The following is a 27,288-nucleotide window of genomic DNA, read 5'->3' on the forward strand; positions in this document are numbered from 1 at the left end:
CTGCAGGCAGACGATTCTGGTCCAAGGCCATTATCAAAGGTCCAAGGCCATTATCAAGGCCATTATCAAAGGGCCATCAGCAAGCTCTTGGGGCATAGTTAGAATCACTTATTACTAATTTTATAAAATGTATTCATTGCTTTACAGAGAAACATCTCTCAAAACAATCAACAAAAGAAAAAAAATACACTATCTTACAGTAACTAAAATCAGCACAAGTGAACCTCACTACTCTTTGGCAGCCTGAGACGAAATGTCTGATTGCTAAAACAGTCAGGGAGGCCAAACCTTCTCTGTTCCTGTATAAGATGGAAAATTCTGGAAGTAACCACCATTCTCTTCAGCTGCCTCAGGTAGAATAGCTGGCTGAGGTAGGAAGGCCACATCCTTTAAGCTTCCCAGAACAAGGACTTTCAGCCTGGTCTTGCAAAAAATTAAAAAGTTCACAGCATTCCAGGCTATTTTAATTTTCTGATAGCTGGCCTGCCATATGTAGGTTTACAAAGAAAACATCTTTTAAAACTCATACACACTTAAAGGGAACAAACAAAAACAAAACAAAAAAGCTACTCAGGGACTAGCAAAGAAACAGGAAATATATAGCATTTCTGCCTTGAGGTAATTTCAAAGAAGCAATTCTCCTCTCCAAAAAGGGCAAAGATTAAAAACATATTTTTTTTCCCTAAACCACAAATAGCCCAGTCTTGAGCCTGCTTACTCAGAGGACATTTCCCATTTCAGCCAGTGAGATTTACTTTCAAGTAAGTACAGCCTTAAGTTTACTATCCTAAAGTGGAGTAGGTCCCACTGAGAACTTATTATAAATATGTCTAGGAACTATAATGTCAGATTGCAATCCTAAATTCACTTACTTGGAAACATTGAATTGAGACTAACTTCCAAGAAAAAACGCTTGAGAACAGGCTACATGTATACTGTATATTACTTCAAATAACTGTTCGTAGGTGGGCTTTGCAGTTGAAGGTGGTCTTGTCCGTTATTCACCTCATTTTAATTTGGCAACGTAACTCATAAGCTATTTTCAATACCAGACCTAAGCCTAACTATAACCAATCTCAATAAATCCAAGAACAGGAAGCCTGGATTTTTTTTTTAACTTCATTTTTACCCACCTCCAATTTTTCAGACGGTTTTCTCATTTGAAGGATCCTTCAAATACAAAAGAATGAAGAAGTAACCTTCTGGATTCCAAAGGACTCTGCTTCAGGACAACCAGGAATGGTTAAAAAGAGGTATAAGCCTACAGAACTAACCTAGCAAGTCACCTTGGATAAATTACATTAGGTTTGAATTAGGGGGCAAAGGCTGCCTTTGTTCTAGAAGCAGAACAACTGCACAGTATGATGCTTCGGGAAACTGAACTGTGGATCACACAGAATATATACATGTCCCATACACACTTTCTGCATGCAAGCTCCGCTGACCACAATATGACTTTCTTCTGAGTAGCTATGCATTGGATTGCACTGTAAGCAATGGCGCAAACAAGAGTAATTGATTTACTTTTAAAGGGTCAGATTTTCAGGAATCTGTGCTGCAGATTTTATTTAAATTTATAGCTTGCTTTTCATCAGAGATGAGCTATACACTCTGATTTCCAAGTGGTTATCATATTATTTCTAAGGGCTGAATCTTTCTGAACATTTTAATAATGACAACCTCAGTTTGCCGGAAAACTCTGCTGGTAGATGGGAGTGTTCATGGAAATTCTGTGCAAGCAGTACGGCCAGATAACCAGCACATCTTCAATGCATGGTATATTTCCAAGGACTCTGGGTAGACTCGAGTTCCATTTCTGCAGTGTGGCTGCTACCAATACGGCGGGGCCATAACTGCAGATCCCATATCTGTGATTCAGTTATACATGGATTGGGTTTGCAGGCCCCCCATGGGCCCCCTCCAGAGGAGAGAGGAGCTCCCCTTGCCTCCAGAGGGTCCTCTAAGCTCAGCAGAGGCCCTGGCCCTCCTAATGCCTTATAAGGCATTTAAAAGTCACTTCTGGTTTCTCCATGAAACCAGAAGTCACCTGTTTTAAGCTCTAGGGCTCAGTCTGAGTGGATGTCCGTGGCCTCTACTGTGCTCAGAGGACCCTGTGGAGCCCCTTGGCTCTGGAGGGTGAGGGGGCAGGCATTCGCCAGTATTCACAGTTTCAGGAGGTTTCAGATCAGAACCTCCATGGAGCTGCAAATGACAAACAGAAAATATACAAATCTTGATCATATTTTCAAGATATGGGAGAGTCTAATTATCACGCTGGATGCCCTTTTAGCTGCGCAACTTCTGCTGAGCAGTGTTCCCTATAATTTTTTTTACCCTACCCTAGAGAGCAGTTAACAACCTGGACAGTACATAACCACTGCCATCTTAAAATGGGCAATGGTCGTCTGACTCCGACTTAACTATAAGGAACATACCACCCATATCCTCCAATACTCCTTCAATCACCACTCACCCCCTTATGCTTCCTCCCTCAGATACCCCACCCTGCCTCTAAGTTACTGACTTCCTTAGAAACATCATTTTTATAGGTGATCTGCATTCATGTCTGGCTACCGAACATCACTTCTATCAGTGATTTGCACACCTTGCTTGGCTCCAGCTGGCATAGAGAGATTAAAGGAAAGAGATACATTGGCAGCAACTTTTGTGGAGTTACTTTACAGCACAATCATCACAAGCCAGGACTGCATGATGATCAGATCAGCTCCATGGGCCTTACCCCTGATCTAAATAGTGACTTACATCATCATGAAGAAGCCATGGTGAGTCTTGGACTTGCCTGCTCTTCCTTCCCTCTTGTCCTTTGAACATAAGAGTGAAAGTTTCTACTTTCACATTTTACTCAGCTACAGTTACCTGTTATACACAAAGGGTGCAACTTTCCTAACTAACTTTCCTAACCCACTTTCCAGCACTGACATAAGGGCATTGCAGCTCCAAGATAAGGGAACAAACATTGCCTTACATTGAGGAGGCCCCTGTGAGTGCCACCCAACTGCAAGATGCAGCACATGTCCCATTGGCACTGCTATGCCAGTGCTGGAAAGTTGGTTAGGATTTGGGCCAAACTCACAAAAACTGTAACTTATTCCAAATCTGGTTAGTTAAAACAAGCTAGTAACAAATTGTGGCTTTCTGTCATGGTTTGTTAATGAACCAGAGTTAGAATAAACCAAGTTCCCCAAATTTCTAGTAACAGGTAATGGTGGTTTAGTAAAACATGAAAGTAAAAGCTTTCATTCTCCTTTGGTTATGCATGAAAGACAAGAGGGGAGGAATAGCAGGCAAGCCCAAGACCATCAGGTATAAGGCAGCTTCAGAAATTCATACAAAACTTTATTTGAGAATAATCAGACAAAATGATGCATTTTGAGAAACAGAAAGCAGAAACTTTTACTCTTTTCATCTCTTTGCAAAAGAGGAGAAGGTTCGCACTCAGTTCAAGGTTCATTCACAGTTCATTCCTGCAGCCCAAATGTGTCTCTTAAATTGGAATGGGGTCCACCCTGTGGGATCCCAGGCAAGATTCTCTTCTAGTTCTGCCATCCAAGATTCTTTTCAGTGGTGACGGAATCCGGAACCTTTTGTGGTGTACATATTCACATTCATATATCTCAAGCAAAGGTCAAAATAAAACAAACGTTCTCTTGAGATGTTATCTTCTATGCTCACTGAAAGCAGGGACAGCTGAGGGCATGACAAGGGAGTGTGTCAGCATGGGGATCATGGTTTGGTGGTTCTCCTCACATGTTCTGTGCATGTGGAGAAATTATGTTTGAAGAGGACTAGAATACGGGCAAGTCCAAAGAGAAACTGTTAACACAGGTTGTCCCAAGAGTTAGGTTTCTCAGGGCGCAATCCTACCCTGCACTGGAACAGGCAAGCTAGGAGGCTTGTGCTGTATCCAGTGCAGGATAGGGGCCAACAGCAGCTCAGCCAGAGGCAAGGGGAAACTTTTCCCTTTACCTTTGGGAAAGGCACCCTTTCCCCATGGGTATCCTAGGACTTGCGCCACCTCTTGAAGCCGCTCCGTTCTCCCCAGGAACTGCCAGATCCCAGCCCCACCTCTCAGGCTTGGGGCCACCCATCACCCACCCAGGAATGCCTCCCTCCTGCCCCCTCCCCACCTATCTCAGAGGCTTGCGTCGGCCCACTCAGGCTGACACAAGCCTCAGTGTCTCCGTCGGTATGGAAGCTTCTTCCAGCCTCTGCAGACCAGCATGCCTCTGCACGTTGGCCTAGCCGATTCCTGAGGAGGTGCAAACGTGCCTTATGGCACGTTTGCGACCCTCCTGGGTTGGTGCAAGGGACTTGCGCCGGCCGAAATCAAGGGCTGGATTGCACCCTTAAACACTACAACTGAAAGTTGGAATTCTTCAGGCCCCTTTGTGATGCTCATCTACAAATTCTGAAACAAAATTTCAAAGGCCACAATACAAACGACAGACAGGAAAGGTGGTGTATGTAAAATTATATAGCCTAAGTAGATGGCATTGCCTTTTTTCACTATTGCCTTTTGTAAGATGCCCTGAAGCTACTCCAATGGGAGTTTTATACAAGTGCTTTCTTAAATAAAAAAGAGCCTTATGCACTAAAGCTATCATGCATGGTACCCATAGCAACCAACATTAAAATTTTCTACCTGAATGTTAATGATAGAATTGTACATTTTTAGTGAAAATTCTTCTGAATACACAGAATTCCAGATTACATAAAGGCAGTTATTGACTATAAACAACAACCATAAAATTGTTCTGGCACCAGCAAGACTACGCCTTGAATACTATGTTTATCCATTCATCATCATCAAAAGGAGAACTTAAAAAAAATTGGGCAAGTATAGCAGAGAAGAACCAGAGGGATTCAGAAATTCCTGGGGCATAAAGGCTTAAGGGAGCAAGACGGACGGGAAAATTTTAAAGGCCACAGTGCCCATTTATAATCCAGAGAAAGTGCAAGGAAAAAAGTTGGAAAGTGTGGGTCCTCAATAACTCCCCACAAAGCTTCATGGCTGAACTGTATTGTAAGAGTTTAACATTTTGTATAACATTTGTTTTGTAAGCCTTCCCCGTTATGAATGCCACCTTGCACATTTTTATTTCCGTTAGCCACCATCATAATAATTCAGTTTTAATCCAGTTTAATAATCCACCAGCCAAACTCTTCTATGCTAGGTGTGCTGCTGTTGTACCAGCCAGGCCGCAGCACAGCATGTCAGTCACCTGAAAGCCAGGCCCTCCTGTGCCTCACCTCACAGTATCCAACTCCTCTTCCACAGCTCTTTTCAGGAGAAGCTGGAGTGTGGAACCTCATGCAGGGCCTGGATACTGCAAGGTGGGGTGTAGGAGGAGTTGGGGCTTCAAGGGGCTAGCTTGCCATCTGGCAGCATGACTGGCAAAACAGCAGTGCACCAATATGGCAGGAAGGTGCCCTAAACCAGGGGTCTCCAAACCCCGGCCCAGGGGCCAGATGCGACCCACGACAAGCTTTGATCCAGCCTGCGGCCAGCTCTGCTCCCTGAAAGCCTCTGGCCCACTTGACAGAACACACCAGAGCTGTGTTCCGGTCACGTTCGGAGGGTGTTGTGAGAACTGGAGAGGCCACATGCAGCCTTCCCAAACTTCAGAATGCCTTCTTAAGGTCTAAAAACATCACTTTCTGGTTTTCCCAGAAAAACCAGAAGTAACCTTTTATGCCCTCTGAAGGCTATCTGAGGGTGGAGGAGATGTCCCCGGCCCTCAGAACATGCTTCACGTGATTACTGTGATGTGCTGGTTCTGAGGTATTTACTTCTATATATTTAAGTAACCTGCTTAGGAGGCAGGAGAATGGGGATCTATTTGAGTGTATACTTTCTGTGGTGGTGCTTGGAGAAATCCTGGAAATTGGAGTCCATTTATTCATTCATCTAAGTTCCATCTCTAATCAATGTATTCATTTAAATTTTATATTTAAGAACATAAGAACAGCCCCACTGGATCAGGCCATAGGCCCATCTAGTCCAGCTTCCTGTATCTCACAGCGGCCCACCAAATGCCCCAGGGAGCACACCAGATAACAAGAGACCTCATCCTGGTGCCCTCCCCTACATCTGGCATTCTGACTTAACCCATTTCTAAAATCAGGAGGTTGCGCATACACATCATGGCTTGTACCCCATAATGGATTTTTCCTCCAGAAACTTGTCCAATCCCCTTTTAAAGGCGTCTAGGCTAGACGCCATCACCACATCCTGTGGCAAGGAGTTCCACAGACCGACCACACGCTGAGTAAAGAAATATTTTCTTTTGTCTGTCCTAACCCGCCCAACACTCAATTTTAGTGGATGTTCCCTGGTTCTGGTATTATGTGAGAGTGTAAAGAGCATCTCCCTATCCACTATGTCCATCCCCTGCATAATTTTGTATGTCTCAATCATGTCCCCCCTCAGGCGTCTCTTTTCTAGGCTGAAGAGGCCCAAATGCCGTAGCCTTTCCTTATAAGGAAGGTGCCCCAGCCCCGTAATCATCTTAGTCGCTCTCTTTTGCACCTTTTCCATTTCCACTATGTCTTTTTTGAGATGCGGCGACCAGAACTGGATACAATACTCCAGGTGTGGCCTTACCATAGATTTGTACAACGGCATTATAATACTAGCCGTTTTGTTCTCAATACCCTTCCTAATGATCCCAAGCATAGAATTGGCCTTCTTCACTGCCGCCGCACATTGGGTCGACACTTTCATCGACCTGTCCACCACCACCCCAAGATCTCTCTCCTGATCTGTCACAGACAGCTCAGAACCCATCAGCCTATATCTAAAGTTTTGATTCTTTGCCCCAATGTGCATGACTTTACACTTACTGACAATGAAGCGCATCTGCCATTTTGCTGCCCATTCTGCCAGTCTGGAGAGATCCTTCTGGAGCTCCTCACAATCACTTCTGGTCTTTACCACTCGGAAAAGTTTGGTGTCCAGTTTTAATTTAATTTTTTCCCCCAGCCCTTGACACCATACCAGATCTTTGATGCAGCCGTCTGGCCGAAAAGTTTGGAGACCCCCTGCCCTAAACCCTATGAGCAGCTTGTGCCTACGTCTACATGTAAACCCTAAACCTCCTCTTACCTCCCCCCCTAAAAGTTCTCTTGCCGAAAAGAGACCTGATGGCTCAGATGTTTCCAAAGCAAACATCCAAAAGAATGTTTGTTCAATAATTGAAACGGCAAAGAACGTGCAGATCTCTCTTATGCTATCAGATATGATTGATTAGCCACAAAGTGTTCTTTCTGAATTCCAGAGATTGTATCATCGCTTTCCTCCCTGCACCTCAGGAGTGTATAAAACTAGTTGAAACTCCATTTGAAGGTAACAACGTGAAACTGTACACAGAATTGCAATAAGCCAACTCTACTCCTGGGGGGTGTGGGTAGTGGGCTGGGAATTAGTTGATTTTAGAAAAGTTTCCCCATTTAAAAAAGAAAAAACACTATCTCAGGCCCCATTCCTAAAATAGTAACACTATACAGTTGAACCTCTTTAAGTTGACCACCCAAGGGACTGAAGGAAATTGGTCAACACAGGGAGGTGATCAACATACGGGGGAAAAAAGGCATTTAAATATTATCATGTTTAGCTCCCAGGACAACAAATGCAAGGCCAAGTTATTATTTAGATTGGATTTTTTAAAAGTTTTATTGCAAATATCAATGAGAATTGATCCTCTTGTGATGTTTACTATTTATATCATCTATATGTATATCAAGAGACAGAAAATAAACAGTCCACAATCAGTTTTTTAAAAAACCCTGAAAATTCATAAGCTTAAAAAAAATTGTAAGTTTAAAAAAAAACTTGGTTTCATAGCAGACAGGCAGACCCATGCTATCCCTTGCTAGCCCATAGCATGTAGCATGTTACATAGCCCCAACAGCTAAAAAATAAAACATACTTTTTTACCTAGGCTACCTGGTCTCCACGGGGTCTCCTCAGATTAACTAAATGCCAGAAGGTGTTTGATATGATCCCTCACTAAAAGCTGTTGAGAAAACTCCACAGTCAGGGAATAAGAGGACAGGTCTTCTCATAGATTGGGAGCTGGTTGAGGACCAGGAAACAGAGAGAGGGTGTCAATGGGCAATTAACAAAAAAAGTGGAGAGAGGTAGAAAGTGGAGTGCCTCAAGGATCTGTCCTGGGACCGGTGCTTTTCAACATCTTCATAAATGACCTGGAAACAGGGATAAGCAGGGAGGTGGACAAGTTTGTGGATGACACTAAACTTTTCTGAGTGGTGAAGACCAGAAGGGATTGTGAAGTGCTCCAGAAGGATCTCTCCAAACCAGGAGAATAGACAGCAAAACAGCAGCTGTGTTTCAATATAAGTGTAAAGTAATGCACTGGTGATGGGAACCAAAGTGAAAGGACAGTGGCTACACTATGCACAAGCAACCTCATGTCCCTCACAACTTGGTACATGTCCAGGTACAATCAGCAGCCGGCACAGGTCTGTCGGCTATGTGCAGTGTGCCCACCTATAAAAACCCTTTCGCACACCCTCTAGCAAGCATAGGGGAGGGATTGTCGTGTGGCTTCTTGCTTTTCCAAGATGGGACAAATCAGACAAAACACAGGCCCACAGTATCGCGTTCAGTGGGCAACTTATGGAGGATAAATTAATACTCTGTACAATGGTTGAAGTGGTCAAGATACAACTTACGGAGGTGGTCAATATAGAGAGGTTGGTCTCCCACAGTGTATATATAGTGTCTGTCTATACTGTGAAAATTAGGTCAACTTAAGGAGGTGGTCAATATAAAGAGGTGGTCAACTTTGGAGGGTCTACTGTATTAAAAAAAACAACAGGCATGGCCAGAGGGTGATAGTCACACTTAACTACCATTTAAATCAGGGACAAGAATAAGCTGTAACAAACTTAAATTCCATTAAGATGTCAAGGAGTTGCCAAGAAAAAAAAGGGAGGGAAAGGACTCAAGGACAAGATTGACAAGCGTTTAAATGCTCCTTAAAATCTAAACTGTAACCTAGCGATTAAAAAAAAGTATCTAGACATTTCTATAAATGAGGAACTCTCTCACTATCTTGGACAGCAAGAATAGTGATGCTCACAAGGATTTAAATTAGGTTACTGATTTGGTTGTTGTGCAGTTCTTGTTTGCATCTGTATCTGGGCTGAAATTAATTTGAGCTGTATGACTCATTCCAGCAAGTGAATTGTTTTTACGTATTTGGTGCATGCTTAACTTTCTCTCCCCTGTAACGAATAGATTTACTCTGTGATTGGGTTGTGCCAACATTAACAAAACATTAATTCACACCAATAACATTAACAAAACATACAAAAAGATTTATTGCAGTTTATAGAAATGCTTCAAATTAGCAATTAACAGCTACTGCTATTGCCACAAGTATAGTATATTTCTAGTATACTACTGCACATTTTTTACAAAATTATATGTGAAAGACAGGAGATTGAGCTTTCCATACTATTGGGCAGTCCTTCTGAGAGTACCATGCTCTGCCAGCTTCTGGCTTAGCTGGCACTTAGCAGAAACTAATACTTTACTCAGAATCTTCTGCAAAGTTGCAATGGATTCTGGGACACATTTTGGGTGCACTCTCCATTATCAGTGAACTTCTCTGTTTTGGTTAGGCCTGGTAAATCATGCTTACCTATACCCACCTCTTAGAAAGATTATGGGGGCAGGAGGATAGGAAATGCTGACCTGACCACAGCAACAATGTTTGACGTGTACACCTAAAACGTTTGTTCTTCAAAAGTCAGAAAAACCCACAAAAATAGTCAGGAAATATAAAGTTGAAGAACAGTATTATGCCAGTTAAGTAATGGAAAATGTCTTACACAAGTTACTTGCTTGATCCCCTCTAAGACGACAAATGCATTGTAATACACACACACAACTCTCTCTCACACACACACAGAAATCTGGACATTTGAAGAGAAGAATATTGTGGAATGTGATCTAGTTTTGGAACTTACTCCTCCAAGAAAAAAAAAATCATATGAGAATCATAATATAAAAGAACAATACCTTATTATCCATTTTAGCAAGCTACTGAAGTGCTATGAACTTAAGATATTTAGAGGATTAGAAAGAGAATGGAAAGTCTTAGCTAAGTGAAATAAAGATCGCCTTTCATATAGTTCCACTGTGTGAGCGTTTCTATAACAAATGTATCTGTTTGTTATGGTGAATTTAAAAAGCTCATGAATCTGGCATTTTAAAGGGCGTACTTGTCTCCAAGATGGGATGGCCAAAAATACAATGAAACCTTCTGCCTGTCCCCACAATCCTTCAGTTTCAAGGAGCCCAACTTGGCATTTTTAAGAAATATGGTAACCAAGTGGTATGAAGCACTTGGTTATATCTTTGAACATGGAACTGCATTCAGACTGAGGCAAAATATTTGCCTTCATCTCATCCAGAGGCAAACAAGACCCAGTAAGGTTAGGGAAGCCGGCTATATCACTGGCTACACCACTCTTACAAGCAGCAGTTAGGAAAACCTTGGAATGTCTTAGACTTAGGTCATTCAGCAGAATCATATTACTCTGTGACATCAAAGGCAGGGCGGGGTGCAAAAGGGTGTGCATTTGTTTTAATATACTTCTAGGCTGCCTCTTAGACTCAATTAATGGATCGCTGGGGAGGGCTCACAATCATTTCATCAAAAATATTTCAAACAATAAGCTAATGAATTAAACGAAAACAATAAAGCGAAACAGACAAGCAAATAGGACAGCAGAAAAATCAAACAGGTAATAGAACTCAGAGAAACTCAAAGCTCACTGAAACAGAAATCTTAACTGACTTTGCAAGAGCTGGCAGTGTAGAGGCCATTTAAGCGGCCTGGGAGAGGAAGCCACCACCGAAAAGGCCCTGTCATGTCTCCACCAGTCACACCTCAATTGGTAGCAGAATGTAAAACAGGGCCTTCGTTGTAATTGCAGACTGTAGGTAGGTTGATTTGAGAGGAGACGCTCATTCTAGTACCCAAGTTCCAAGTCATGTCCAGTTTTACAGGTAATGACCGGTACCTTGACCTGTGCCCAAGAACACTCCTGAAGCCAATGCAATTCACAGAAAACGTGAAGCACCAGCAAGCACCCTGGTTACTGTATTCTGTACTAGCTACAGATTCTGCACATTCTTCAAGAGTAGCCCCACATAGAGCGAGTTCTAGGAGTCCAAACATTGTAAGTATAGCCTGGATCACTGTAGCTAATCCTGTTATTTTCAGGAAGGGTTGCAGCTGATATACTAGTCAAAGCTGGGCACAAGCATTCCTGCCAACTGTACATCCAGGAACAAAGTTGAGCCCAGGAACATTTTCAGACTGCAAACCTGAACCTTCAATGGATGCATAATCCCCATCTAGAACAGTCTGTAAACCATCCAAGAAACAGCTTTCCCACAGAACAACAGCACCATCTTCTTGCCTGGATTAAATTCTGAATTTTTAGACTACATCCGGTCCTTCACGGATGCCAGGCACCAATTCAGATCCACCACAGCCTTCCTTGTGTCGTATAGAAAGAAGCAGAGTTGATGACACCAAATCCCTGAACAACCTCTCCCAGTGGCTTCATACAGAAGCTGAATTGCATATGGGAACAAGATGGAACCCTGCAGGTTCCCAGAGGCCAACAGTCAAAGGACCAACCAGTGGTTCCCAGGCTCTACCTTCTCAAACCTACCTGGCAGATAGAAGCAGAGGCACCATCTCAACTCTGTGAGACAGTCTATGTATGAATGCTCCCACCCATGTAGAAGAAGAAAAAAAACAACACCCTATACACAGGAAAAATAGCATGACAGGAAACTGATTGGGCTGAATCTTTCCTAATGCAAGGAGTCTCTCCCCCCATGAAGGGGTTTTTAAACACGTGAAGGAAATGAGCTTGTAAATTTAAGTTTAAATCTCACCAAATCATTAACATATAGGGTGGCATTTGGCAAACTACTTTTCTTCCAGCATTACCACTACTGCAGCCCCTTTTGACTGAAGGACAATGGTACTGGGTCAACTTACAGGGTGGTTGCATGGGTAACATGACTAAAAAGTGCTTGAAACACTTCAAACCCTGAAAGCAAAATACAGTCATCAGCACATTCCCATCTTTCCCATATGTTTTGTTTTTCACCATTTCTTCTTGCAATTCCTGCACAGCATGCAGTAGAGGAGTATTAGAGGGAAGGAAAGGAAGAGAGGGAGATTCTTCCGAAGCTCAAAAGTCTTATGGAAGCACATGACGTTTATAATGAAATTAAGCACATAAACCTTCTTCTGTGTGGCCAGGACAATGTGTAAAAGTGCTACATCTTCCACTTTCTAACTCACAGTCCAATACTAAGTAGTGTTTGGGCAGCAGAACACGCTTTCCAGTATTACAAAAACTGATCTGGAAGTAAGTGCAGCTCCACACTTCTGGACTGCCACCACAGATGATGCAGAGGACTCCACACAGCGATGGGAGGAAGAAGGTGGCCCACTGACTTTGGTAAGTCAGCAGTGTGGACGTGATGGGATGGGGAGTGAGAGGATCAGAGTGGGCTAGAGGAGGGCCAGGGGAGGCACCCAACACAGGCAACTTGCACTGGATGCTATCCCATTGGGACAAGGTGACATGCCCCAGGACTTTTGCCAGCTAAAGAGTTGGAGCACATCCAAGGAGACCCACTGGAGGACAGGATAGGACTGGAAATCATTCTGTGAACCTGACTCTGGCTATAGGTTGTGGAGGGTAAGAATTACTCTCTAGAAGACAGGTAGCAAAGCTTTACATAAATTTTCATTTTTCTCTCTTTCAAATCAAATGATTTATATATTTGAGGAAGGCAAGACAGTGAGAAAATTTGAAGAATAGTCACTTTGGTAGACTTGCCCAGTTGCTCAAGATGCTTTCTTGGGGTAGTGGAGGACCATAGCTCAGTCATACAGCATATGCTTTGCATGCAAAGATTATAAGTTCAATCCTCAGCATCTCCAGGTATGGCAAGTAAAGACCTCTGCCTGAAATCCTGGGGAGCAATGGTAGATCAGCATACACAATATTGACTAGCCTGCAATCCTATACATGCTTACCTGGAAGTGAGTTCCATTGAACCTAATGGGGCTTACTGCTGAGTAGACATACGTTGGCTTGTGTTGCTAGATGAATCAATGAGTATAGTTTCATATGATCACATGTACCGAAGGGTGACAAAATGCAGTACAAAGCAACTTTGTGTAATGATCCAGTTGAAATGCTAAATTTCAAGGTATGGTATGTGCAATATCTGGTTGTACCTACAAAGCGCTAACTGATGGACTAAGCTCTCTGACAGCCTCCTCTTCATACAGGGTGAGAGCATAAGGCAGAATTAACTCTATCTGTTTAGTTTTGCATTCCTTAAGCTCCTCAGATTTCTAACTGTAGACAAGAGGAGCTTGGTGGGGCACAAGAATCTGCCTGATCAGTTGTTACCAAACACAAACAACTTTTTAAAAGCATTCCAAAATCCAACCACTTCTCCATAAGGAGTACAGTAGAAACAAAGGGGGAAAATTGCTTACACTGTTAAATGCCGAGTCTCCATAAGTTCCGGCATGACAACAATGTCACTTTTGGCTTGATTTGATGCTTTGCTTGGTGTCTCCTATTTTTAACACTTCAATCCTGAGCTCCATGGCAAACGTCTCAGACAAATGCTGTCAACTCAGATCCAACTTTTTGTTCCGCCCCTCCAAAGGCTTGTCAACCTACGGGGCCTGGTAGGCTGCCAAGAATGTGCCGCTCTGTGGTTCAGTAAACACACTCTCACCCAAAGGCACTTAAAGATATGCAGCTGAGGTCACTTTCAGGCTCAGAAGGAGATATATCGAGACAACTACCCAGTTAAGGAAACTGTATGAGAACACTGAAAAAAAAAAGTTATACAGCAAGTGTTTGGGAAAACCTGATTAATGAGGACATAAGATTATATTCAGTCGTTATTAGATGTCTCTCCTGAGATACTTTATAAAACAAAGCAGTTAAAGGTCTTTGAGTTTTACAACAGAAATCAGCTGATTATAAGCAATGCTTCCCTTTCAAATTGATTAGCTTTTTCAGGATTCAAACTACTAGTGCAAACTCTTTAGCAGAAAGACAGGTTTTCTAAATCAACTTGGTGCTCAAGGGGGGAATAAAGACCCTGAAGTAGATGAAGCTTTGACTTTGAGAGTGGCCTCCAGGCTTAATGTTAACAAGGGGGTTTTAGCAACAGCTAAACAATAACTTACAGGGTGCACTTCCTCCAAAGCCAGTTCCATACCCCAATCCTTCCAACAGCAAAAAGGCCTCAGAGGACATGTGCCACAGGGCACATATTCTCCAATTCTCCTCTCTACCACTCAAGCTGTGAGTTTTACCTTCTATCGGGTTTTTTTCAGTAGAGTTTAACCTTCTATTTTACCTTCTATCAACAATTCTCTCTATCAAGGAAAGCAAGCAGCGAATAAAAAAAGACCTGATAACAGACCAAAAGGAGAGTTTTCTATCATTTGACTAAGTTTGCACCTACATTCTGCTAGAAATATCACAGCAGGAAGGTGGGGAGTGGGGGAGAGGGGCAGAAATATATTTTTCTCCAAATACTGAGAAAGCAAAACAAACATTTCCTATTCACCTTCTTCTTCCCCTCCCCTGAAGGCTTTCAAGGTATTGGCGCGTGATGCAATTACTGCACAAATAGAGGAGATGATATCTAGAGAGGTAATATGACGAACTGGGGTTTGATTTATTGTGTATTCAGTTGCTTGTTCATTGTTGATTTCATTATAAACTAAAAATTGTGCATACATCTTTTAGTTATATATGTTCTCTACCCTAGGTAACTTTAGTAATATTCAAAATAAATAAAATATATATATCCAATTGCATTCTATGTTGCATGGCTAGAATCTAAGTTACTGGTCACTGAAAGGGATTTATCTCCAGATCACTGTTTTATATCAGAAACTATCAGTATCTGTACAAGCAAAATAGCTTTTACTGATGCCACCCTCTGCAGGATTAAGTCTGAAATTATACCCAGGTGATTAACCCAGAAACCAGTTAGGACAGAGCTCACAGCACCTATACAGACTTCAGCAGTCATTGTAAATCAAGTACCCAAGAGTTGATGCTACTCCTACTATTCATTTTTAACCAATAATGTGCTACATACTGTGTTTCAACGCTGATCAGCAAAACCATTACTTGTTGCACTAATGGTCACAAGTTTATGAAGTTCCACCACCACTTTAAAAAAAATATCAGAGGAGATTTCAGCGCAAAGTCCACGTGGCACTTTGCCAACAGGACAGTATTCTTTGGTTCTGCTATTCGCAAGCAGAAAAGCTACACACAGGTTAAACGATCTCTAGACAAGCAAACTTGGCCAGTCCTGTTCCTCATTTCTGACACAATCATTTTCTACATTAAACAAAGGACCAATTGACGTATACAACAGTTAAGATACCCTGTGGTACGCTTTCTCCTGTGACTTTTCCACATCATCTCCTTCAATAATGGGTTGCTATTTGATTTTCCAAACAATTTCCCTCATGATGGAAACTCAATACAATTGATACTAATTAAATGAAGCCACCACTGTCATAAGGCAATGTTCTAATGTACTCCTCTCATAAAGGTTGCCTGTTTAAATTGGATAAAGGCATTTTATTTTCTCTTTAATGAAAAGAGAAACTCGGCATATAGGATAGAGGAGGAAAAGTAACCAGCTCACAAAGACCTCTTCTTTGTATTTAGAGCCCTGGGTCAGCAACTAATTTCATGGAAGGGCCACTGATGTTACTTACCCCTGTGTTGAAAACATGGAGCAGAGTGAGCAAGTGAATGTAAAATCCTTTGTTTACTCTTCTGAATAAAACACTTTGTTTCACCTCCACCCTCAGTTCTCTAATGCTGTTTGTTCTCATCCCCAAGTGTCTACCTATGTTATCGGGATACTAGTAGGGCTGCGGTTTTCAAACTCTCCCAGAGTTTGAAACCCACAGTAAGTCCTTGCGGGGGTGGGGGGGAGGCAGCAGGGCGGGGGGAAGGCAACAACATAATCCCCAGGATTGCGCTGCTCAGGGGGGCTGCAGGGACTGGGGTGCATTCACCAGTCCCTGTAGCAGCGTCCTGGGGGTGCGGGGAGCCCTGCACGAGCCTCTGCAGGGCTTCCCAGGTCAGCAGCAGTGAAACTGAGTGATCGCACTCTGCCTTCGCAAAACCGAAAGTGGAGCACGATTGCTCCACTTTCACTGCTGCTGACCTGGGGAGCCCTGAAGAGGCTTGCGCACGGCTCCCTGCATCCAGGGACAGCTGCTGCAGGGACTGGTGAGTGCACCCCAGTCCCTGAAGCCCCGTCAGAAGTGAAAGTGGAGCGATTGCACTCTGCTTCCGGTTCAGCGGAGGCAGGGTGTGATCGCCCCACTTTCACTTTGGAAGCCTCAGGGAGCCCTGCAGACAACCGCGCAGGGCTCCCTGCACCCCATCCAATCAAACAAAGATTACACAAGTGAAAGCTACAATCCTATGCACACTTACCTGGGAGTAAACCAGGTGCAGCATGCTGAACGCAGGAGGGCTTACTTCTAAGTAAATATGCATAGGACTGTGCTTTACTACAACTATCTCAAATATACAAGGCACTGGAACATCCCAACTGCTCCTGTTTTGTTTACAATGAGCTTTAATTTTGTTTGACTTCATTTCTTAAATTTTGAATTAACGTTATGCAAAATCTACTTTTCTATTTGAGTATTCCACTAGAAGTCTATAACATGAACCACCACCACCACCACCACCTCCTCCTCATAGAATAATGGGTCATATTCTTAGCAGGAAAATATGGGTCTCTTTGTGACGATGATGACTTAATTGGGCCAGGTTAAACATATCACTAGCTACACAAAAAAATCACAACCAACCAAGTTGGGGTTCTCGATGGTACTTACACTCTACTTTAAAGAAAAGGAATCCTGCATAGGTAAGTTTTGTATACACTTCTGATGCCACATTTAAATTAGTCCTGAAATGCTGACTCGGATTGGAATTTTGCCTCAAGGTTGGACAGCTTAATCAAGGGAAACAAAACTCTTCAGTAATCAGTCCTAAAACATATATATACAAATTCTAAAGGCTTCTTACCGCCAAGCAGTTATCTGCTTTTGGAAGAAGCCAACCTTTCTTCATCATTATGCCACAGACAGAAGTTGTTTTACTTACCAAGTCTGGCTGGAGTCTGAAGGCCAAAGGAAAAGAATAAAACAGGGAACGGAGGGTAGTTAGCACTGAAGAGCTCCATGACTGACGGACCTCTCGACTCCTGGGAACGCGATGAAGGGTGAACTTGAAAAAGCAGGGGAGAGATTGACAGAATGACACAGCAGAATTGTTACAGTAGGTATTTCTGTCAAACTATATTTAACTTGTTGCTGTAGTTCAATACACAACTCATGCAAATAGGACACATACAGGGGATGTTTCTGTCAAACTGGACACTGGATTGTATCCAGTTAGACCTACAAGAGGCATAGCTGCACGTGAGTACTGCTCACTGCTGAGAGGCCCCAGGTTTAATTTTTCAAAGCAGCACCCAGCACCAAAGTGCTTTAAAAACCACCAGGAATATGAAAAATGGATTGATGATTTGGCTGCAGCACCAAGAACTACGGAAAAGACCTTGGTGAGCAGTACCCAGTTGAGGTTCACGGCAGCATGATCCTCTTCCCACCCCTGCGGATCTGTGTCCCCCAGAAATCCACTCTTGAGGGGTTGGAGAACAGGATGGCACATGTGATGGAAGGGGCCAGAGCAGAAAGGGACCCCCCCCCCATGATCCATGCCACTGTAATAAGCGTCATTTTCCCCCTTCCTAAAGCAGCAGAGCTCAAATCCACAGCACACACAGCAAAAGAAGCACTACTGTTATCTCAGTGCCCCACCTAGTGGAAAGCAAGATGCATTATTAGCTACAGATTAAATGAATGGAAAGAAGTCTAGTGAGTGAAGATTACTCTTATACACATGTGCACACATCGTGCTACAGATCTCTCTTGCCAAGCATTGTTGCCCCCTTTACACATAAATAAAAAAAGATATTTATTTATTTGCCACAATACATCAAGCGGGTCCTTGGGTTTTGTTACAATGAGCCTCTTCAAGTATGAAACAAAGCCCCAGCCAAGTATGCCTGTATGTGTTAGGGGCCTTGGCATTTTTAAAGAAAAACAGGATAAGATGAATAAAGTCTTTGAGAATATGACAAAAGGTGACACAAGCACATAATAATGGCTATATGACATCATGACTACACTAGAACAGAAAGTCCATCTAATCTTGCCATTCTGTCCCCAGCAGTGGAAAGCTCACAAGCAGGGCATGATGGTGACCAACACCAAGTTGTATGTCCCCAGCATCTTGTAATGGCGGGCATAGAAGTTCCATTCTCCACAAATGTGCTTTATTTTTTGATTTGTTTTAGTTCACCAAACAAAAGGAAGACATCTTTGTTCTCAGTAAACACACAGGGCAGTAATTTGTTGTACTTTTTTTAACATCTCACATATGACAAGAATCAAGGTCAATAATTCATCTTTGGAGTTTTTTAATAAAAAAAATATGACTGGGAATTTTAGTGAGGTTGGTGAGAAAGTATACAGTAAGTATAGTAGTTGTAGGTGCAGCAATAAATAATAGCAATCCTATCCAACTCTACCCATTGCCACACATGGGCATGATCTAAAAAAAAGTTTTGTTTCAGTTTATATTCAAATGTATGCAAATTACCAGCATAATCCTATGCATGTTTTCTTCAAGTCTCACTGAATTCAATGGAATACTTTCAAATAAGTACACACAGGATTGCAACCTTAACTAATATCATGCAATGAATCAACCAATGCTACAATCCTAAATACACTTACCTGGAACTAACCTCATAGTTGGACTTACTTCTGGATAAACATGTTCACCTGCTCCCCAAATTACAGATGTCTGAGTTACGGACAGCTGTCAACACTTTCACATGGGCACAGTACAACTTTATAGTACTTTCACACAGGTGTGATAGCACTGGATTGGCAAGAGCTGGTAATTTTGATGTACATATGTTCTGACTTCTGTACAGATCTCCAGAACAAAACTGATATGTACTTTGACGACTTAGTGGATTGGATTGCACTGCATGATTTCTTTTAAACAGGCAACAACACTTAATGTCAATCAAAAGAAAAAGCCTTTTGAAATCTACTTTTGACTTCATGTCATTCCGCTAATACTGTTTGTCGGGAGGGTGGTGGAAAGTTCCTTCTCCTACTCCCATATGGCAGTGTATACATTTTCAAAAAAGAGTAGAACAATGCCTGCAGTCTGTTGGGAACAAAAAGTCTTAGACAGAACTGTGATATGGATCAATTTCTTGAATTCTCAGTGGAGTCACAACATCCAGAATTTGATAGGAACCAGATCAGACAACCAACAAAAAAAAAGGCAATCTTATGGGGTAATAAATGTTACAAAGTTAAAGGACACTTGGTGGAGACAAGCACACCCTGAAAGTTCAACAAGATTAAAAAAGAGTGGTATGTAACTATAACAAAAAAATTAAAAGCTTCAGAAGCGAGTCCAAGTGAAACACAGCTTTCATTGCCTGAGTATGGGTTACATAGAATTTGAAAGATACTTAAAAGAAAACAGATGTATGTGAATAAAGATCCTATCAACTTGAACACCACCCTCCTGTCTGATAGGTTGCTATAATTACATGTAGCAGGAGATTAAAGAAAAAAGTCTTTTTTTCCTTTTACAGTTTGCCTTCATTGTACAAACTGAATTAAGAATGGGACATAACCCATACTAAAGTGATTAAACTAGAACTGCTGACTAAACTGCAATGAAACAAAGAATTAATCATGTTTGTATGCCTGCTACATTCAGATATAAAGCTCTGAACATGTGCATCACACCCTGATACTCGGTTCTGCTCCAAAGCCTTGCACAAGAGCATTTTGTATGAAGCATGCCAACAGTGAGGTCAGCTCTAAGGCACAACACATAACACTGTACCAATGCTGCAGCATTACTGGCCTGCTGCAACAGGCAGCTACAAGAATGCAAAAGTAGTTGGCAGATACTCAGCATTTCGCTGTATCCAATGACAGAAAGCCATTGGCGATATGAAATTCTTTGCAGAGTTGCAGAGAACAGAATTCATGCTCTTAGACTTCTGTAACATCTATACCTGTAGGGTTGCACTATACCTGTGCAACCCTAGCCCTAATGCTAGGAGGTTCGTGAGATGACAATAAGGGAGAAAAATAGGACTGGAGAGCGGACGGTTTCTTCGAAATGCTGAAGATGGAGAAGCAACTTTCAATTGAAAAACTTGTCTCTTCAACTGTATAAACCACTCCAGTGGAAACCTAAAAGAAATCCCTGGTGGTGTGGAAATTTCTTCCTGTTCTGCTATGGATGCAGTCATGAGTGCTATGGCAACAAAAGGGGATGGAGGACATGGTGTGAGCTCAGTCAGTGAGCAAGTCAGGTCTCTGAGGAGTCAGAAATTTTTACAGATACCCACAGTAAGAACCAGATACAGCCCCAATAGGCTCTGCATGCTAGACACAGCATTAAATGTAGACTCGGATGTTGTGCAATCAACTGAGGGCTTATATAACTGCTTATAACCTAAGATGGCTAGTTCTGTCCCTTCTTATGGGAAACCTATTGCAGCTTAAAGGGCCCCTCTCCAATTTCTCAAAAGTTGACTCCTGTGGTACAGGAGAAACTACGGTTCCCTTGTGAATTCTCCCAAGGTGTCCTCTTAAATAGAGGGAGGGGTAAGGCTAGGTCCTCTAGCTATGTAGGCAGTGCTGAGCTTGATTCCTGAGTAGGGGTTTCCTGAGAAAGGGAATCCTGAGTCTTTGTCCAGGGGATTCTACCCCCGTCTCAAACTCATCTGCCTCATTTCCAGATTCCCAGTGTCTGTTCCAGGGGTCACGCAATTATTATTATTGGATTGAAACCCTAAACACTTTTTGATGGAAAGTAAACCCCATTAATTTCAGTGTGATTTATATTGAAGTCAGCATGCTTAGGATCATAGCCTCGTTAGTAAATTAGCATTTAGGGCTTTTTGCTTACTTTTGCTCATTCTATTTGTTTTTCGCCATGAACACTGAAATACTACCTGGAAAAAATTGCAGTGAAAAAGTCTACAGCTACAGTCTAACACAAATTTAAGCACACTTACAGCCCAATCCTAACCAACCTTCCAACACCAGTGCAGGCACTATGCAGCCCCAAGGTAAGGGAACAAATGTTCCCATACCTTGAGGAAGCCTCTGTGACTGCCTTTCCATTACAGGATGCAGCGCACGCCCCATTGGCCTGACTGCACCAGCAGTGGCGTAGCTAATGATCATGTAGCCCGGTGCCAAGCTCAAAATGTTGCCCTAGAAGTGATGTCACAACAGGAAGTGACATCATGCCCGGGCTTTTTAAAAAGTAAAAAATGGGAGGAACCCACCACCTCCCCCCAGCAGCTCACCACCCACTTGCTTGCTGCCTCCCCTCAGTCAGTGGCACAGCTAAGGCATCTATCTGCTACCTGGGGTCAAAGAAGATTTGTAGCCCCCAACACAGACAAAATCAAATTTAATTAAGTAAATAAATAAGAAGTATGCCCCTTATCGGTCAGAGACACTGTGCTGGGGTAAAGACGGATGGTTATTCTCTCTTTGCTAAATATAAGAGAGGCACCACTTGAAAAAGTGCCTTTTTACACATGTATGTTGGCAACCTTCAGTCTCGAAAGACTATGGTATTGCGCTCTGAGAGGTGGTTCTGGAACAGCATCTAGTGTGGCTGAAAAGGCCAATTCGGGAATGACAATCCCTTCCACACCGGGAGCAAGTGCAGTCTGTCCCTGGTCTGTCTCCCTGGCTATGGGCCTTCCTTCTTTGCCTCTTAGCCTCAGACTGTTGGCAAAGTGTCTCTTCAAACTGGGAAAGGCCATGCTGCACAGCCTGTCTCCAAGCGGGCCGCTCAGAGGCCAGGGTTTCCCACTTGTTGAGGTCCACTCCTAAGGCCTTCAGATCCCTCTTGCAGATGTCCTTGTATCGCAGCTGTGGTCTACCTGTAGGGCGCTTTCCTTGCGCGAGTTCTCCATAGAGGAGATCCTTTGGGATCCGGCCATCATAGAAACTGTATTATGATACATGGAAATGAGAGCTGACTCATATTAACACCTTTTTTATTTCAAGCTGTATCATGTTAATATGTCATTGCAAAATGTCAATAACATAATAACATGTCATTGCCTCTCTGAACAATCAGTTTCATAGGTCAGTTTTGAGTGAAGAAAATCCACTTTTTGTTCCATAAGGCAGTTGTGTTTTCATTTTATGGTTAATTGGCCATAACTTTTGATAAAATACAGATATTCCAATGTGGTTTGCTTCATTGCATTCACCATTAAATTACCTTTCCAATGATATATAATATGAAGATATTATTCATACATACCAAGATTTTCACAATTTTGGTCACTAGTGTCAAGCTCAGCTTGTTGCCCCCCTAAAGCTTCATGCCCGGTGCAACTGCTACCCCCTGCACTTCCTTAGCTACACCACTGTGCACCAGCATTGGACAACTGGATAGGATTGTCTAGTTAATCTGTTGTGTCTGGGCTAATAAGTTATTGAGGATACCTCACTTATCTGAACGGACTTGATGTTCTAGTGACCTAGTAGTCTTATTGATACTTACTCATGAGAGACTTTGGTGATCCAACCTTGTGATCCAAGGGCTCTGATGCTAGGAGTTTCACTAGCACACCATTTGCCCTGTCTTTTTAATGCTAAGCCATGGTGTATCATTCCTCATGAGGAAACTGCTTGAACCATTCACTAACGAGGCGATGCCATATCTCCAAGACTAGAGGAGATAGGGCAAAACTAATGTCGTTTTTGGATTCAGAAGCCCAAACTCATAAAACACCACAAATTTTGGAAAAAGTTTTTCTGACCCTCATTTTCGCAGGCCTATCTCATGCATACTGATCAGTTTGTGCACATTCCTTATGTTTGCAAATAAATTAGCACAATCACCCAAGTTTTGTACATTCACTAGTCAAATCGTATTATCCCCAATATATATTTTAGCTGTTGGAACGTAAGCCACGTTAAGTACATAGTGACAAAAAGAAACAGTGTGCATTGGCAAGGGAAGGCCATGACTCAGTGGTAGAGCACATGTTTTGCATGCAATTGATCCCAGCTTCAGTCCTTGCTATCTACAGGGAGGGCAGAGAAAAATGCCTGTCTGAAACCCTGGAGAGCTGCTGCCAGTCAGTGTTGACAATACTAACCTAGATGGATCAATGGTCTGACTGCCTATGAAGGAAGGTAAAAAAAACAGCATGGACTGTTGGGTTATGTCACTTGGGAGCCCAAGATTAAAAATAAGGTTCTATTGGTCAAAATACTTGGAAATGAAGCATTTGCGTATTAGAGACCACAACAATATTTTCAAAGACAATCTAAGTGACTATTTCACATCCACAGTATATACATCTCATTACTGGTACAAATTTTACAACTTACCAAGGAGCTGGGGAATATTTTAGCTCTGTTTTGTTCAAAAGAACGGATTTTTTCTTCACTCATTTTATCTGAATCAGCCAAAACATAATGTCTAGGAGAATATGCCTGGGAGAGGCTACCGAGTAACCTCAAGATTTCTGTAGTGTGCCCTCCTGAAAAACAGAGAAGCAAAGTTGATTTACAAACAATATACTAACTGCCAAATCACCTCCCCAACTAGGTCAGCTCAGACATGTGTGATCATCACTGGATGACAGCAGCATGAAGTGGTGATTTGATGCACTCATTCAGTCAATATAGGTGTATACAAAGAAAGAATTCTTGTATGAGCTCAAACACAACACTTTTCCCATTCAATTATTTCATCTCTGAGATAAGAACTGTGACATCAACAAGTGATGCAGATACATGAGTAATCTGGTTTTTAAAATTTCCCCCCATCATCAATATCCGCACCAACATATTTGTCTGCAGTGTTGGGGGAGCACTGCAATGCAACTGTATATCTGTCAGTCAGAGGTTACATTCCATTTTCAATAAGTAAAAGCTACCACAGCAGGTCCTTGATTCAAGCAGCAAATTAGCATTATCAGTTAACTAGCTACTGAGCCCATTATGGAGAGGAAGCAAGTTCTGTTGTTGTAAAATGGCTGCCAACAAAGCACTGAATGTACCATCAGTGACCATTTTGTGTGCGCTGCTGGAAGAGACAACAGCGCTGCAATCTGTGGCCAAAGCCTGCTGCACCCGCTGGAACAATTAAGATAGAGGTGGGGTCAGGGTGGGGAGCGAAACTAGGTGGAGAGGGAGAAGGAACAGGGGCAGTACGGCAGCAAGAGGAGGTGGATCTGGCAGCATTGGCTAAAGAGCTGACGCAGGTCCAAAGAGACCCATTGCAGAGTGGGAGGCTTAGGGAGGGATAAGAGGAAATAAATCCATTTTCCCTGCCCAAGACACCCTACCCACTTTCTCCCTATCCCACTGGATACAGTGCCCATCTTTTTGGCATGGCTGCACAGGCGGGTGGGGAAGACAAGATCGAGCTCCAGTAACTACTAGTACAACATTTATGTAGTTATTGATCAGTAACATTTATATATAGAAGAAAATAAGAAGAGCCTTGCTGGATAAGACCAATCAAACAATCCAGTCCAGCATCCTGTTTCCCACAGTGGCCAATGAGAGGTCCAGCTTGTGGGCAGTAGCTCTCTTCCACTGTTGCTCCACAGCAGCTAGCTGCTGCTAAACCTGGAAATTCATATATCGATCATTACAAATAGCCATTGTTAGACCTATCCATATATTTAGAAAGTTTTTAGTCATAGAATTGTTGTGATGGGCAAGACAAAAGGACAGTTCAAAGTATTTGGAAAAACTGTTGCCTATTTGCATAGGACTTGAACAGAACAAAAATAATGAATGGTGCTGCATGCTACAGACTAGCAAGGGATAGGACAGGGTCATTAATGATCTGCAGTTAGTGGGGATTGTTTTCCAAAAGAAATGTGATGGGCTCCAGAAGACCTAAAGACTGAGACCAGAAGACTTGAAATAACCCCCCAAAATCTTATTTTGAAATATTAAAGCATTTATTTTATACTTTAGAAAACAGTGCTATAATGATTTAATGAACAAATTATTATAATCATCATTTATTTGTTAATAATAAATACAACAATTTGATCTTCACCAATGTTATATGTATCCTAAGAACAATGTTAACACATTTTTGCACAGCCCACAGGTGTACACATTTGGTCCCTGTTGCGTATATGCAATGTTGTGCAGAAATGACTTAACTATGTTTGTGGAGCTTGGGTAGAGGTTTAAGTGGAAGGGAGGAGGGAGCAGAGGAACCAAAAAGGGGCTTCTCTGCCACTGCCTCATTACTTCCCTTTACAGGTTCAGACTGTGTCATCTCTACACTTTTTTCTACAGCACTGCTATTCAGATGGTGGACCAGTGCCACTCAGCGAATCACTGGCTGCTGATCCTTGGCATAGCTTCTATGGCTTTTGGTTCTTCTGGCAAGTCAAGGGCATAAAGAGAGTAGAGAGCAATGAAGCCTCCCAAAGCAGGGAATGGATTAATGGCAATGCATTTAGCAAAGACGCCCTTAGAAGGGCCAGAGCTTCCTGAAAAACAAACCACCTATATCCCTGCCACACTAGTAAGTTGTTCTGATGTTTGAAACCTTGGTTTTGCACCTTGCTTCCAGCCTGCCTGCCTACTGAGGGCAGTGGTCCCAGGTAGTAACATACCAAGGGCAGGGTGGTTGTCCACCCTGGGTGCATGGCATAAAGGGGTGCCAATGTACCTGCCCCTTCAAAAGTAGGGGAGACTTGGCCCTCTCTGCAGGATCTTGAGATGGAGACCACATCTACCCATGGCTTCAAGCAGGGAGGAGCCCACCCAAGTAGCAGGGATGCTGCACCAGGAAGGGACCACCTGGTGGGAAGAAGTCTGGAATGCTGACTGCTTGTCTTGCAACAGCTGGAGGGAGACCAAGAGCCCAAGCCTGTGCCTGTCTATTCAGAAGCAAGCCCCATCAAAGTCAATGGGGCTTACTCCCAGGAAAGTGCGTATAGGATTGCAGAGCCCGAACCCATGCCTGTCTACTCAGAGGTAAGTCCATCAAAGTCAATGGGACTTACTCCCAGGAAAGTGCGGATAGGACTGGGTTGCAACACACAGTCCACCCGCCCCACCTGCGGCCTACAAATCCCAGCATGCTCCGCACAACCGGCTACTTAGCATGCACGAGGTTGGACTCTGGGCTTGCTGGGTAATGTAGTCCGCGCGGCCAAGCGCGGCTCGCTCAGAGGCAGGAGAGCGCGCGGGTTCCACTCCGCCGGCTTACCAGAACCGGCCACTGCGAGAAGGCTGACGGCGGCGTCAGGCGAGGGAGGGGACCGCCTCCTGTGGAGAAGCCGCGCCGCGAGGAGGAGGAGGACCAAGAGAACGACGGCACCCAGCGTTGCCCAGGCAGCGTCCATGGATCAACCATCACGCAGGAAGCCGCAGCTGGATGCGAGGACTACGGAAGCCGAGGCAGGTCGAAAGTGCTCCTGTTTCCCCCAAGACGTCTGCGCGTCATTCCAGCAGCCAGAAGGACAGAGGGAGGCGGTGCTCAGCGAGAAGCGAGCAGGTGGCAGTCGGTGCATCGGTTCCAAGCACGTGCACTGGTGTTTTGCTCATGTAAAGGTGGAGGGAACATTGTTTCCAAAAGTTTGGAGGAAAGTTTGATGATGATCTTCCAAAGCACTTCCCTGGGTGCTGGAAACTGCTGTGCTAGCTTTGCTCCTTGCCCGGAAGTGCTCTTCCTCTTTGGGACCTGACCCCCCTCACCTCCCCTGAAAGACTAACACTGCTTGTGGTATGAGATTTGGTAGTGGCTGAGACCACTTGTGCTTCATTTAAAGTGATACATCTGTGCCTCTGAGCGGCCCGCTTGGAGGCAGGCTGTGCAGCATGGCCTTTCCCAGTTTGAAGAGACACTTGGCCAACAGACTGTTGGCAAAGAGGCAAAGAAGGGAGGCTCTTAGCCAGGGAGACAGACCAGGGGCAGACTGCACTTGCTCCCGGTGTGGAAGGGATTGTCATTCCCGAATTGGCCTTTTCAGCCACACTA

At 43.2% G+C, this 27,288-nt stretch overlaps 1 protein-coding gene across 1 annotated transcript in view; it reads right to left on the reverse strand.

The window, feature by feature from the left end:
* ALG14 (ALG14 UDP-N-acetylglucosaminyltransferase subunit) overlaps positions 1–26,678 on the reverse strand; it is a 35,670-nt gene extending 8,992 nt beyond the window's left edge. Inside the window, exons 1-3 of the mRNA XM_066624074.1 lie at positions 26,518–26,678; positions 23,658–23,809; positions 17,278–17,400 (exon numbers count right to left, since the gene is read on the reverse strand). Coding sequence (XP_066480171.1) covers positions 17,278–17,400; positions 23,658–23,809; positions 26,518–26,653 — 411 coding nt within the window. The 5' untranslated portion in view covers positions 26,654–26,678. The remainder of the gene's footprint in view (positions 1–17,277; positions 17,401–23,657; positions 23,810–26,517) is intronic.
* Positions 26,679–27,288: the final 610 nt, after the last annotated feature.

The sequence above is a fragment of the Tiliqua scincoides genome, chromosome 4 (genome assembly GCF_035046505.1).
Source record: "Tiliqua scincoides isolate rTilSci1 chromosome 4, rTilSci1.hap2, whole genome shotgun sequence".
NCBI lineage: Eukaryota > Metazoa > Chordata > Lepidosauria > Squamata > Scincidae > Tiliqua > Tiliqua scincoides.